Raw genomic sequence first — 14953 nt, 5'->3', positions numbered from 1 at the left:
AGGGCAGCAGCAACACAAACACGCCAGTTTGGAAAGGGGGGGGATGTAAAGGACCTAAGCGCCACAGAAACGCCGCCAGTCGTATCTTGTCTGGGGTACTGAGTATCCTCTGCTCGCACGGACTCTCTCCGAAGCCGTGGCTGCCCAGTGCTTCCCAGTATCACAGCCCTTGTGTCTGCTGGCGAGCACAAACCAAACCCAAAGCCCGGCCGGGGAAGGCCGGGGCCCGCCCCGCTCCGCCCCCGGGCATCCGGTGAGCCCCGCGCCGGGGCGGGCGGGCGGCATAAAGGCGGGGCCGCCCCGTTCTGCTCCCTTCTGCTCCCCGGCGGGTCCCGGCCTTCCTCCCCTGCCAGCCCGGCCGGCCAGGTACCGGGGTGCTGCGGGACGGGGGCACCGGGACCAGCACCAGCACGGGGGGGCTGTGCCATGCGCTGCCCCCGGGGCTGGGGGTGCGCTGCCACACGGGGAGGGGGCGCCGGGGTGGGTCGGGTCGGTGTGGTGTCTGTGGGGTGGGATGGTGTCTGTAGGACGGATAGTGTCTGTAGGGAGGTATGGTGTCTGCAGGACGGTGTGGTGTCTGTGTGGCGATGTGCTAAGGGTCTTCGGCCTGCCTTGGTTTATAGGGCTGCTGCGTGCAGGGGGCTGCAGCCCTCTGGGGGCAGGGGGTGGATTTGTGCTTGCCACCCGCTGTCCGTGGGGTTAAAGGCTTGGCTTTTGAGCCCTTGCCCTAGCAGAGGGGTGTTGTGGCCTCGTACAGGGGCCTTGGGTCAGTCCTGGTGGTCTGTGGGAGCTGCTCAGCGGGGAGCATCAGCACCAAGCCTGTGCTGGTGAAACTGTGCTCACCTGGAAAGAAACCACACTGATAAGCTGCTGCTGGGGGACCTTTGGTCTCTGCCACAATGCAAAAGCCCTCTGTGCTTATCTCAGTGACATGCTAAAGGCAATGCGTGGTGTCAGAAGGGCTGCGGCATGGATCCAGGGGTTTGATGATGTGCCAAAGAACTGTAAGTCAAACTTCGCATGTGTGCCAAAGGTACCCTTGGCTCACTCACCTGTGAGCCGCTCCCTGTTCACCTCAGCTGGGGAGCCCCCATCAGCCAAGCGTGCTGGTGAGGCTGGCTGTGCCCCCGGGGACTCCCAGTTAGGTACTGGGGAAATGGGCAGCACCCTGCAGTGAGCCAGCAAGAACAGGGCGCTCCCGGTCCAGCCAGAGCTTGGCTAGGGGAGGCACTTCTGTGGGAATTTAGCATCTCCTGAGGGGTCTGGAGTGGGCAGTGTAACAGCCTGTATGCTTAAACAGGTCCACTGGTCTGAGAAAGGAAGCACTTCCCTGAGCTCTGGTGTGCCTCTGCCCCAGGCAGGCCTAATACCTGATTATTGTAATAAACTTCTTATACATGTTGCAAACTGGTTTGAGATCAAACTGTATATTTTGCTCTGAAGGCAGCTGCTTCCGTAGGGATTAAGGACTGTATCGTGGTCCCTGTAACACTGATATCTGTTCCAGAGATGCCAATCTCCTTTCATGCAAATGCAGCATGTTATGTTCATTGCTTTAAGTTAGTGCAGTGAAGTTAAATTCAGCAACTGTCTCTACTGTGAAGACTTACTGCTTCTGTTTTAGGCTCAGCAAAGAACTCAGGTTTCTAGAAACTTGATGTTTTTTTATTTTTTATGCATATGAAGGTTAATAACACTTCTTCCATATAACCCTAGCTTTGCATTTATCTGTTGTAGTTCTACAGTTGTGAGAGTCTACTTCTGGAAATGTCACTATTGTCTCTAGAAAAATATTAGTGTGTGTTAAGAAATACCAGAATCAGTTTTACTGCCTTTTTTTCCCTGTGCTAGAACTCCTGCAAGTGCCCTGTACCCTTTTAAAGGGAATAGGAAACACCTACCCTGTAACTAATCTGCAGAAAGAGGAACTAATTTCCCTACCCACTATGGTTCTGGCATTTTTTCTTCTGTTACTGAAATAGTTTAAGATGTCCTAATGCTTGTGCTATAAAGTTTTCTAAACTAACTTGCTCTGTCCTTGGAGTTGTCTGTCCCTTTGCAGGAACGGAGCCGTTTCCCATGCACCAAAAATTGAGACTTATGACAACATGTACATCCAAATGATACTCTGAGCAAAGTTCATTAAATGTAGCCGAGACTTAAGTACCTTGTCTTTTGGCAATTGTCAAACATGACAAGCTATGTACATAGATACCTGATTTGTTCACATCTTAGTTAACACTGGTATGTAGTGCTAAAGGTTGAAGTATAAGCACCAGCATGCTCTACCTTTGGCTCAGAAGGAAGATATTAATCCTTTGTGCTCTAACTAGAGATAAAAACCTGCCTAGACCAAGGGTGTTTTTCTTGCATAGCATTTCTATGCTGGGAATGGTTAGTGTTATTACAGGGACTTAAATGCCTGCTCATTGTGAGAGTTGCTGTGATGAGTATGGAGTGTGTGCAGGTAAACACATACCTGAGATAATGTGATTCAAGCCCGTGACATCTTGCTTCATGTGAGGGGAAGATAGTCAACAGATGTAGAGTGCATTCCTAAGTAAAACTCTGAGGAGAGCCAGCTTCTTGCACTTGAACCATAATGATAGTACTGGTAATTATAGTACTATTAAATAATAGTACTGGCAAGAAGACTTACAAATTTTCTGTATTCTGAAGCTTCCTATGCTGGCAGTTCCTCAACACAGTTGAGACTGTACCTCCATCTGCACGGCTGCTTGACAAGAAGGGGTACCAAAAAGCCATGGTCCCTAAAAAAAAAAAAGAATCCTGACCTGAAATAGCAGGCTTTCAGCACTCAAGCAATTTGATCAAGCTACAAGATTTGATTTGTAATCACCATGCATTTCTGCTTCAGATGCTCAAGGGGCAACTGTTGCTATTTTATAAAGATGTCTATAGTCTTTGGGAACAGAGCTGGAACTCGTGTTGTGAGGGATGGGTTATTTCTAAGTCAGGTATTCCCTGTCCCTTCCAAAGGGTAAATCAATTTTGTCTTGCGTTCTAGCGGAGTACAAATGTTCTGGAAATAAAATGAGAACAGGATAAATGGGTCAGACATGCAGCTGTAAGCCTATGTACTTACTAGCCTGCTTCTGAGTGCTGTTTCAAAAAAGAATGGATTGGAAAATGCTTTTCAGTTCTGCAATATTAATGTTTACATGCTCTCTTTATGTCTGATTTATCTACTAAACCATGTCTTTTAGCAGATATCTGAAGAAATAGCCTCAAGATGAATTTATTCCTGGAGATGCTCAAAGTCCTTGGACTTACGACTTACTATATGTTGGAGTCACTGGTGTTCTTGTTTGTGCCAAAACGTAAGAAGAGTGTTAGTGGTGAAATAGTATTAATAACAGGAGCAGGAAGTGGAATTGGAAGACTCTTATCCGTAAAATTTGCCAAACTTGGAGCCACGCTGGTTCTTTGGGACATTAATCAAGAGGGGCTCCATGAGACGAGCAGACTGGCTGGAGAAAATGGAGCAGTGAAAGTACATGCTTACATCTGTGACTGCAGCAAAAGGCAGGAAGTCTACCGAGTTGCAGATCAGGTAAAGTATCTCATTTGTGGCTTTGACATTATTCCAAGGTGTTTGTGATAGAAGTTTTAGCCATTTCAAAGCAAGAGATTAAAGTGAATTCATTTGATTTATTGCATGTGCTATGTATTCTAAGAAAACAGGTTTTTTTAGAGTTGTATACCTTTTTTCCATTAAAAATAAAAAAATCTGGTTCTTTCAATAACTAACTTCAGCTGGGTGGCTTCACTTTCATGCAGATACTTAGCAAGCAGTTACTGGCAAAGACAGAAAGTCAGCTTATTGAAGCTAAAGCAGTATTTTATGTTCTGGAAATCTCTTCCAAAAAGTTAACCCTCAAGACCGCACCTTGTATGAGGGATTAACGACTTAAGCAAATTCAGACAAACTTCCTGGCTGTGAGTAGATTTTTGCAAATGCACTTGAACAGATTTAATAAATATATCTTGAAGGCTTCAATATTATTTTCCTTTCTAAAGAGCTTTGTAAATATAGCATGTGGTTAGATATCTTGGGCAGGACTAGCAGAAATGCCAAAAGCTAAAATTGCTTAACAGTTTCCATTATAACAACCTGTTCTCATTTGCTTAAGATGTTGCTAAACTTAACTGTTGGACTAGAAAATTTCCACAGTGAGTGTTTGCCTGAGGATGAATTATTTAACAAAAAAAAAAGTTCAGCTGTCCTCAGGAACATCTGTTGGCTGAAATAACGTTCCTATTTTGTCCCCTAAACTACTGCTTAAGAAGCTCTAGCCTTCTGTTTTTCTTATATCTGGAAATGACCGTAGAACATAAAGCTTGTAAATTGACTTGCAGCTTATTAGAGGCTCATACCATTGTTCTTAGATTGTGGCAATGCCAATTGCCCACAGTTGCCCTTGCAGGCTTGTTCTGCTGGCTGAGGTGCACATCTTCCATCCCTGCAGAGTGGTTGCACGTTTCACCACATGCCTGTAACTGTTTCTGGCTGAGCTGGGGGAGGAGGAAGGAGTATTGTAGTTTGCAGAGTACTGGAATGAAGAAGAGACCTGATCTGACACTTCCATCTTTTGGAGATGAGCAGCAGCAGAACCTTTCTGGCCAAGTATAGGGGATTTGGCTGTGCATGTGGCATGGGTTAAGGATGATAAAAACAGAGGGAGACAGGAGTGAGGAGGTGATTAAAGGGTCTGTAAGTGGTCAGTGTATGATTCTTCTCTTTACAATATGTCAGCAGTTCACTAACAGCTGATCCACAGAGAAGAAAATACACTACTACTGTTATTTCAGATGCATCATGTTTTGCCAACAGCTGTTACAGAACCACACTGAAAGCTTTCTTGTCTTATTAGCAACAATAAGACCATAGCAGCATCAAACACTGATTAATACTGCTTATTTACTGCTGTGTAGTAGGTCTTGGCTCAGAGTGCTGCCTCCCTCTTTGCAAAATGAGGCAGGACTGCTCCAGGGCTGCTTCTCCTGTGATTCAGCTATACACAATGACTTGGAGCTGTGTAAGACCATAGTGAATTAAATTCACACAGATATGATGGGTTATTGCTTTGCATGGCACAGCTTCAGTTATTTTGAAGCCAAAATGAAATGTAAATGATCCTGAACTACCTGCTTTGGGTACTTCATCAGTCACGCAGAGACCAAAAAGACCAGTCACTTCAGTAGGAAAACCAAAAATGCTGGGTATGGGGGTGTCCTTGCTGCTGTCCTGTACCAACAGCATGAAGGGCAGCTTTTGGCTATCAGGAGCTATGCCTTAAGATGTATTCATGATGTCCCTTTTGCAGAAGAACTATCAGCCCTAAAAGGAACGTGGCCTTCCCTGATTTACTCCTCCTTCCCTAGAGTTTAGCTAGCCTTTAAGCATAGGGGGCTTTGAGTTTATGAGGAGGCAGAAGCCTTTTTGGTATCATATTGCAAAATTGCATCTGGGGTCACATTCATTTCCAGGGTCTCTTATGTTATTGGTTTGCTCATGTGCAAACTTGGAGGCAGCTAGGGGGCTGAAGGGGAGCCTCCCTTCATAGAAAGCAGATACTTTGGGATGCTGTATGTGATTCAGGGGAATTAGTCACTACCAAATTTCCACACATAAAGAGTAAATGTAAATGCAGAAACAAACAGGAAATAGCGCTTATGCTTGGAAAAGATGCTTAACCAGCTCAGCTGTTTGCATAATGCTTAGCTTACCTAGGCTTAAAACAAACACCCAGAACATACTTTCCTGCTCTGCATAATGGAGAGTTTTACAGTTCTGGAAGGCTGATGTTCCCTGCCCCACTAAAACAGTCAGTGAAGGTCTTCTGTTCCAGCCTGAAAGCAGAATGAGGAAGCCTGGTGTGAGTGCCTTGGCTCCCTGTTGTGCATGGGGATAGCTGAGAGGGGAAGGGGATTAAAACAGCCAGTTTGAGCAAGGAGCTGCCACATCTGGTTATCAGGGAAGCTGCATGACCAAAGGTGTTGTGAAGCTGGAAGCGTTTGTCTGGTTGCATGAAGGCACTCGGGTCTGCTTTGAGTTCTCTCCAGAGTGTGAATAGATTTTTGGAAAGCTTGGTAGAGACCGCGATCTCTAAACATGAGTAAAGGAAGAAGCTGAACAGGCTTTGCCCCCTAGCTAGAATTGGGTGATCAAGGCTGTTCTTACTTGCTGCCTCCTGACAATGTTTTCATCTCCCTCTAACCTGAATGCCTCAAGTGCCAAGTTGTAAACTGTATGCACCACATCCATCACCTCTGTCTGTGCCTGTGCACAAAAACAGCATGACTGTCTATTCAGCTATTTATTTTCCCTAAAGGGTAGACCCTAGGGTATGGGTCCATGCTTCCAGGTTTGGTAAGATCCTCTGACCTGAGGCAGTACCGCAGCATCATTTACTAATGACTACTGTCTGTCTCTGAACTCAGACTCATTTTTTACTTGTAATGAGGAGTGCATACATTGGTGACTGGATCAACTTGTCTAAGGCTGACTGCAAAGATCGTGTGGCACCCCTTCAGAAATATTTTAATTGTTATATGACAGCACTCTGAGTGGGAATGACCAAGGTGGAGAGGGGCTCTGGCTTAGGGAGCTATATCTAAGCTGTTCTGTGTAATCCTACCAAGGCTACTTACTTTTTTTTATAACACTTACTGGTTTAACAAACATGGAGAAGTTGGAACAAGTTTAAGGAAGACAGGAAAATTTAAGAGAATAAATGGTGAACTCAATTCTTTACTGTTATACAGGCTACCCTACTCTCTGGTCTGCTCAGTCACTGTATTTACGATATGAGATACCATTAAGAAATGAATTTCCTGTGATCTGGAACTGGGTGGCTAGAGGGCATAAGAACATAGTTTCCCAAAGCTACTCATCAGCACCTGTTTTAGCACTTGAAGTTGTAAATTCAACCAAAGTAGTGAACTCACTTCCTATTTCCTGGATAGCTTGGATTAATGAACTGTACTGAAATACTGCATTAAATACTTCAATTCTCCTTTTGTGAAAATCAGTACAATACCTTGATTTTATCAGCTGCCTATAGTTGTCCTGTCAGGTGAGTCTATTCTTGGAAGCTCTCATTCTGGAGCTAAAACGAGAACTGTGCTTCCTCTTACTGAACACGCACAGAGGTTACTGTTTAGCCAACTTATTTTCTGGAACCATTTCAAAAGGATTCTGGCTCAGTGTAAGAATCAAAGCAGATACATTAGAAACAAAGCCTCTGCACCATGCCCTGCCCTGGAAGGCTCCTAAGGCTTTTGCATTCTGTGAATGCATGTGTTTTTTCACTCCATCACCTAAACTGCAGATGCCTGAATAAAAGCTTTCTTTTATAAGGAAGATAAAATAAAAGATCCCTAAAGCTTTTGTTGAATTTCTGTAGTAAACTCATGTCCTTCCAAGGACTGTCTCCCTTCTTGTGTTATCCTGAGAGCTAATATCATTGCAACTATGGTGTTCTTTCAGGCTGCTTTCATGGAAAATAAACTTTTTTATAAAAAGAAAAAACAAGAACAATGTTTTAAATTCCTGACCCATAAAGTTGCTTGAAGTAATCAAGATATTTGAATAAAGGAGATGGTTGTAAGGTAGAAATTAATTTTCTAAGCTGTTTTTCTCACTGCTTATACATATGTGGAATATTTATGATCAAAAGTGACTGCTATTCTAACCCTAATGTAGGGAGGTAGAGAACTCCCTCTGCCCCTCCAGAATGGTGCTGGGAGGTCTGGTTTCATAGGATAACTCTTGTGGCATACATGTGAAGCTACCACTAGTGGAGAAGCTGCTATGTAATGCTTGCTAGTGTCTAACAATTGCAGTCAGAAGAAGTGGAACCTTGGGAATCTTGAAATATCCAAAATACAAAGGTGCTATTAAGTAGTTGCTAGCTCACCTAGTGTGAGAATTTATGTACTGTGCCTCACAGCATGGCATGGAAATGGCCCTGAATACAGAATCATCCATTGGTTTTAAGACTGGATTAATGCAGCAAAATACTTGTATTAGTAAAGGTCTCTGCAGTAGGGGCTTGCTGGAACAGTCATAGCAAGAACTGTAGGTACTGAAGGCAGAGGCATGCTTAGAGCTGTGGGACTGCTGGGCTCCAAGGAAAGTCCAGTGGTGAGATCAGCTCCAAACAGGGTAGAACATGCGAGAACACAAGGCATTTGGATCTGTAGTAAGTGTAATATGTTCACCTTGGTTGAGATGTACAACACTTCTATTCCTTATTTTTATATATTAAATATTTTTTATGCTTTATTTGTTGCATAATAATCTTAAGGCTTTTGTTTTAGGTTAAAAAAGAAGTTGGCGATGTTAGCATCCTAGTCAACAATGCTGGTATTGTAACTGGGAAGAGGTTTATCGAGTCTCCAGATTCGCTTGTGGAAAAAACTATGCAAGTGAACATAATGGCACACTTTTGGGTAATGCTCTCCTTTTAAATACATATTAAGATATCTTAACATGTTTACAGTTCTCATTTTGCCTTTTGGAATTGAGTAAAACATGCGAAGACAGATCCCATCAATTCAGTAAAAAAAATAATGCAAGAAATTATTTTCTATACCTTGCAGTCTGTGAGATTTTTTTTAAAAAGAGAATAAATCCTTTGGGAACTTCTGGGTAGGGAGGTGGAAGCAAAACTGCTTAGCATTTACAAATGCTCTTATGAACTGAAGGTTGCCATCTGCTAAATTCTGAGGCTAGTCAGATGCTATATCCCTCAATACTCATTGATGTGAAGCAGGCCCTGCCTAGAGGTTGCTGCTCTAGTAACAGAAGTGTTCAATTCTGTTATTGTTCTAGTTACTTTGTGGTTATGATAGTTTTAGTAAGAAATACCACATGTTCAGAAGATGCTCGTAAGTGGGGCTTTTGTCCAAAATGAATAACTTAATTTTCTTCCTTTCAGGGAAGAATGATCACTATATAGTGTTTTTACCATTAAAGAATTGCAAACAGGATATTAAAACATGCTTCAGTTTCTTCATAAATAAACTTAATCACAAAGATTAAGTAAATGTAATTGAAGGAAGACATGAAATTTAAACTTTTGCTGGTTTACAAAATCTGTAGCGAAGGCTTAATGTCCATTTGAAACAATGCAGTGCTGAGTTATGCAGTAAAAAAAAAAAAATTAACAGCTAGCTGAAGCTGTGTTTTTACATGTCAGCAAGTCACCATCTGTCTTTGCTGTTGAGGAGAAAACAGTGCTGGTAGGACCTGCAAGGTCCCAGCTAAGGTTAGAGTACAAACAAAAAATTCCTGTTTTTTTTTTCCCCACTTATATAATGGAGGGCAGGTAGGAGATACCTTACTTAAAGTACAGGCAGAATTTCCCTATAAATAAAATCCTCAAAATATTCTAGCAGGTAGCTTACTTGCTAAAATGTTTCATTGGAACTCTGACTTACATTACAGACTTGCAAAGCCTTCCTGCCCGCAATGATAGCCTCTAACCATGGACACTTGGTTAGCATCGCGAGCTCAGCAGGACTGATTGGAGTCAATCGTCTTGCAGGTAGTGTATTGAAGCTAATGTTTGTTTAGACAGTTAGTGTGGTTTAAAGTCCTAATTCTGAATTCCTGAGTCTTCATGTATAGATAAAGCAAATAGCGGTACTTGCAAATCAGCTGACCTTAAATAGAGCATTCCTTCAGAAAGTTTTCAAGATGCTCAGCAGTGCTGTGAACGTTGTCAAGGCACTAAGAGGATCTAGAAGCTTCATATAGAACTTTAACAACAAACACTGTGGTTCTCCGTTTCCAAAGCTAACCTGCAGGTATTTTGTAGGGAGGAGGTCACTTTTTTGCAGATGTGTTCTCAAGCTAAGCAGGGTCCTGTATAGGACCTATCTCAAACCTACTAAATCCAGATGTGGTACAGTGGTAGATGTGATATCTCATTTTGCATTCTCTCTGCCATTCATTCAAGAGAACCTGTGCAGTGAAAGTGTTGAGATCAGGGCAAATTCAGAAGGAATTCCTGGAAAGTGTCTGCAAAGTGGGGAGGAAGATGAAATAAGTGGCATAGCAGTAAAAGAAATCTAGCTTCAAGGCAGTGATAATGAAGACAAATTGAGATGCAAGCTGAAACCACATTAGAGAGTTTTGAAAGCCTGAGTTTGCTTAAAAAGCTAGTTCATGGATTCAATGATAAGGCCTGGTACAAAAAGATAACTTAATCTGCTGTTGTTTATTAGCAAGCAGGAAGGTGATAGAAAGGTGATGGGAAACTGTCTGCCAATCTACAACAGTTAACTTAGGAGAAGGAAAGTAAGAGTGAATCACATCAAACACAAGTTTTATTAGTAACCTATGGAAATGCTTCCTACTCCATTGCAAGGTATTATCAGACAGTAATTTTCTGCAGGTAATGTGTATATAACTTCTATAATGTAGTGCTGGTGTTGCACACCATAAATGCTGGACAGTTTTGTCCTCATTCTGTCAAATACTGTTACTGTTCCTGTGACCACGTTCAGCAGTAGGACTCACTGAACCTGTTTAGTAAGGTTTAATTAAGAAGTTAAAATGTTTAATTGCAATTACTGTTTTATTTTACAGATTACTGTGCAAGTAAATTTGCAGCAGTTGGTTTTGCAGAGTCTGTTGATGTAGAGATGAGAAGTCTGGGAAAGACTGGTATTAAAACTACGACTGTGTGTCCTTATTTCATAAGCACAGGAATGTTTGATGGCGCTGAGACCAAGTGAGTAAGCTGTTGTGATGTCTTTATGCAACTTCCACATTATGCATGCTGTGTGCTCATGTTTCCTTTATGGTTCTTACAAGCTAGACTTTGCTCTGCTTTTATTATCTTTAGGGCCTCACATGGCTAAAATGCTGTTCAGTGACTGGGCAACCTAAGTGACAAAGCCCTTGGTACTTTACTATTCGTTTTAGCTAACATTATGAAATGTTATTGTCGTCTTTGTGAATCCAAAGAAACTTGTTATAAGAAAACACCTTCTCTTTCAGGTGGTCACGTCTGCTTCCTGTTTTAGAGCCAGAGTATGTGGCTGAAAAGATAATGACTGCTATTCGACAAGACCAAGAAATCTTGTTCCTACCACGCAGTCTGTATGTTTTCTTTGCTTTGAAAAAGTAAGTCATACCCTTCCTTATTTTCCTCTCCCTTTTTCTGGCCAGAATGAAAACTTCTGACTAAAAATGCAAACTAGGCTTCTACTTGCAGATATGAATTCTCATTAAGTTCTCCACACTTCTGGATTTTTTTAAATTTAGTTTCTAGGGATTTGTTCTACCCTTGGACCACAGAAAAATGTCAAATGTCTAACTCCACTGGGGTGTGGTGTCACTGCAGGCTGTAGAGGCTGGGCCTGCCCCTCAGGAAGTGCCCTTCTGGCATTTCTTGCCCCAGCAATAGAGCACTTCCAGCCTGTCTTGCAAGAGCCAGGAAATTGATCTGTGGTAACAGTGAAGGCAGCCAAATGTGTGATCAGTATTTTGAGAGGACTAATCAGTATTTTGAGAGGACCAATGGTATTTATTGTATTCTGGAGACTATAATAGCTTTCTTGGCTAGTATTAGCCAGGTGAAATGAAATGATTTCTGTGATAAAACTGCACAACTCCTCTGAACTGTTTTGGTTTTGTCTCCTCTTCTCCTCCTCTGCCTTACAGCATCCTGCCAGTGAAAATCTCAGTTATCCTTGCGGAATTTGCTGGGGCCTACAAATTAATGGATAACTTCAAAGGTCGAGGGAAGAAGGACTGAAAATATCTCAAAATTCAGCAATGCAAAAGCAGAGCTTGTTAAAGGTGGTGGTAGGAAAGGTCTGCTTCTGTAGCAGCTGTGAACTTAAGGTGCCTCACTTCCAGTTAGTAACAATTTTTAAGAAAATTGCTTTTTAATTAGCTTTTAACCATTTTCATCTGAACTTTTTATCCAATGAACTGTTTTCTTTTTGTCTCATTATGGAAATAGATTAACTGAAATGGGCTCCCTTGGTGATGTCTGTTATAATGCCTTAAATACCATTCTCTTCAAACTAATAATTGGCAGTTTTTTGGGGAGATGGGACCAAGAAACTGCTTGTGATTGGCTGGGAGCCAGGAAAGTCTCTAATGGACCTGACCTCTCACTGTCATTCACTGGACCACAAGGAGGGGCTGTACTGCCAGTGCCATTACCATTCCTTGGTAAACTGAGGAACTCAAGAGTTTCCTGAACCAACAGATTCAAGTTTTTGCAAATGGAAGTTTTATGCAATTAAAACATGTGCTCTGTTGGTGCAGAACAAATGTAATGTATTAGTTTGGGGGGGGGGGGGAGGTTGGTGATCTCAGGGTTCACAGATGACTATGCATGTCTTGGGGGGAGGGGAAGGAATGAATGTAAATGACATTTATGCTGCTAATTGACTTCTTGTCTAATTTATTTTAAAAGCTAATACTATGCCTGCAACTTCATAGTAGAATTCTGCATACCTTTTAAGTGCAATATTTTAGAAACAACTTCCATTTTTTGCCTCCTAAGTGGAATACACTTGTAGTTATAAGATAGCCCACAGTCCAGGTGGGCTATCAAACATCTGGCCAAGAAGGACATCAAGCTACTAAAACCAAAGCTATTGCATGGTATAATCAGGGCTTCTGCTGGGATTATTTCAGAAGGGAATGATGCTGATAGAACTGGAGTCAATGTGATCTCTACAGCTCCAGCTTGAGTAACAGCATGTTTTATTCCTCTGGATTGGGCAGTAGGTTGCCTTGTGCCTACAGTGACTTCTTTTACTTTCCCTTTCTCTTTGGACTGTCCTCTGGTAGGTTGAGGAAGCCTTGCACTTTCTGACAGTGACGATCAGAAAACTGAGAACACCACAATGACTTCAGGTAAATCCCAAACAAGAAAAAAGATTATACCTTAAATGTATGCCATTTCTGCATATGCTGGTTAAACCCATCTCATGTCACAGTAGTCCATTGGCAATTGGCAACACCTGCAAACTAAGGGTGATTGTTATTAAAAAAAAAAAGTCCCATGATGGCCTAGAAGCTACTTTCATTTCCCTTGTCTATACACTTAGTGGTTTACTGATTTGAGAAATGTTCACATAGAACTACTTTGCTAATGATGAGCAAGAAAGAAGGGGTCAAACAAGCATGTTAAAAATAGCCTTACGGTTATGACAGATTGTGAGGTAGAATTCAGACTGATGAAGAAAAGATTTGTCTTAACTGTCCTTTCAGATCTGTGTCTTTCCTGTCTCTGAAATTCTGCTCATTTTGCAGTACACTGCAGGAAATTAAAGTTACTAATAAACAGATATGTCTTATATTGTGCCCATATGTATGTCCATACACTGTTTGCTGGTAATAAAGTCAACCACTAATATAACTGGTGTGTGTGTGTGTGTATCTTACAGGCTCATCACCTCCTAAAAATATGGAGGATCTTTCCTAGTAATGTGCATGAGAAGTGTATCTCCATAGAGCTCTTACTGCTTCAGAGAATCATTGGGCTTGGAAGGGACCTTGACTCAGCAAGGCTGGCTCGAGCAGGTTGCTCAGTACTGCCAGGTTTTGAGTATATCCAAGGCTGGAGGTTCTACAACCTCTCCAGGCAACCTGTTCTAGTGTTTGACTCATTTTTTTTTTAATTAAGTTATGCTTATATGGAATGTGTTTTTTTTCCAGTTTGTGCCCATTGCATCTTGTCCTTTGACTGGATACCACTAAGAAGAGTCTGATATAGGTATTTAAAAGTTCTGCAGGGGAAGACCCATCTAGAATGAGGCAGTGGTAAAACTTTATTGGTCAAATGGAGCAAGTTTAATGTCCAGAAACTGAACCTATTTCAGCTGCATGATAGCCATTAAGATTTATGTGTCTAGCAAAAAAAAAAGTATTTGTTTTTTCCTCTTGATCTCCTTAACAAGCAACTTCTTCAGGCAGTATTGTTCCTGAGAAAAAATAGACTGAGGATCAGTGTCTCTGATCTGTAGATGTAGGTGTGAATTGCTTCCCAAGCCATGCCATAGTCCAGGTCTGCATTTTAGAGAAGGGCAATCTGATTCATCAGTTCAATCTGCTTGATGACATAAAAGAAAGATCTTGTCCCTGCTTGTCCTGGAGTAGAACATAATGGCCCTGTTATCTACTGTGCAACTGGAAGAGATGAATGTTGTGTGATAGTGATCCAGGTGGATACAGCTTGCGTGTGTGCTCTCTTTCTGGAAAGAGACAATCCAGATACAGGCTTGAATAGTAGCAAGAAGTAAACAGAGCTATATTGCAAAATATAGCAGGAGCTTTATCTCTCTTGGATTATGAGTACTAGCATGTGTGTTGATTACTTTGTGACTGGAAGGTAATACTGTATCCTGCTGGTGGTTTGATCTCCTGTAAATACTGAGCACATCAACTGACACTGAATGACAGATGTGTAGAGATGTGCCCTGGAAGTTAAGAAACACAGGTTCCTCCCATGGGTTCAGGAGGAGATATGAGGCAAGTGTGGAGATCATCTGCTACCATATGAACTTCTCAGGGTCACAGATGGCTGACTTCCAGCATGACAGTGGTTCTGATTATTTCCTGATGCCCAGAAGTACTCTTTCCTCCTGCACCTAGCAAGAAAACTTCTCAAAGAAGGATCTCCGTGAGACCTAGACAAGAAGGTAGAACACAAAAGAGTATCTCAGTTATGACAGGGCGATGGCTGACAACAGCAGAGTTGCTTTCACATCAGGCAGCTCCTACCAGATTTACTGGTTTCATGACCATTGCTTAGAACACTGAATAGTCTCTAACAAAATAACCGGGTCCCAAAGTTGACTGGGACGGCAAGGTTGGCTTGACAGCATTGATACAGTGATTCAAAGACAATTCAGGACATGGTGTTTTGTTGCCTGCTGTGTTTCTTTTCCACAT

The 14953-nt window shown here is 42.2% G+C and overlaps 1 protein-coding gene across 1 annotated transcript; it reads left to right on the top strand.

The window, feature by feature from the left end:
* The first annotated feature begins 270 nt into the window (after window positions 1–270).
* On the top strand, window positions 271–13415 carry LOC118161754 (epidermal retinol dehydrogenase 2-like). Its single transcript, XM_035317384.1, has 7 exons — window positions 271–325; window positions 3231–3574; window positions 8347–8478; window positions 9476–9575; window positions 10622–10766; window positions 11036–11161; window positions 11702–13415. Exons 2-7 carry the CDS (start codon window positions 3254–3256, stop codon window positions 11793–11795), a joined length of 918 nt encoding a protein of 305 aa, XP_035173275.1. The 5' UTR covers window positions 271–325; window positions 3231–3253; the 3' UTR covers window positions 11796–13415.
* The last annotated feature ends 1538 nt before the right edge of the window (window positions 13416–14953 follow it).

The sequence above is a fragment of the Oxyura jamaicensis genome, chromosome 2, assembly GCF_011077185.1.
Source record: "Oxyura jamaicensis isolate SHBP4307 breed ruddy duck chromosome 2, BPBGC_Ojam_1.0, whole genome shotgun sequence".
Taxonomy (NCBI): Eukaryota; Metazoa; Chordata; class Aves; order Anseriformes; family Anatidae; genus Oxyura; species Oxyura jamaicensis.
The sequence above is the reverse complement of the archived record's forward strand: the minus strand, read 5'-3'. Positions and strand labels throughout refer to the sequence as shown.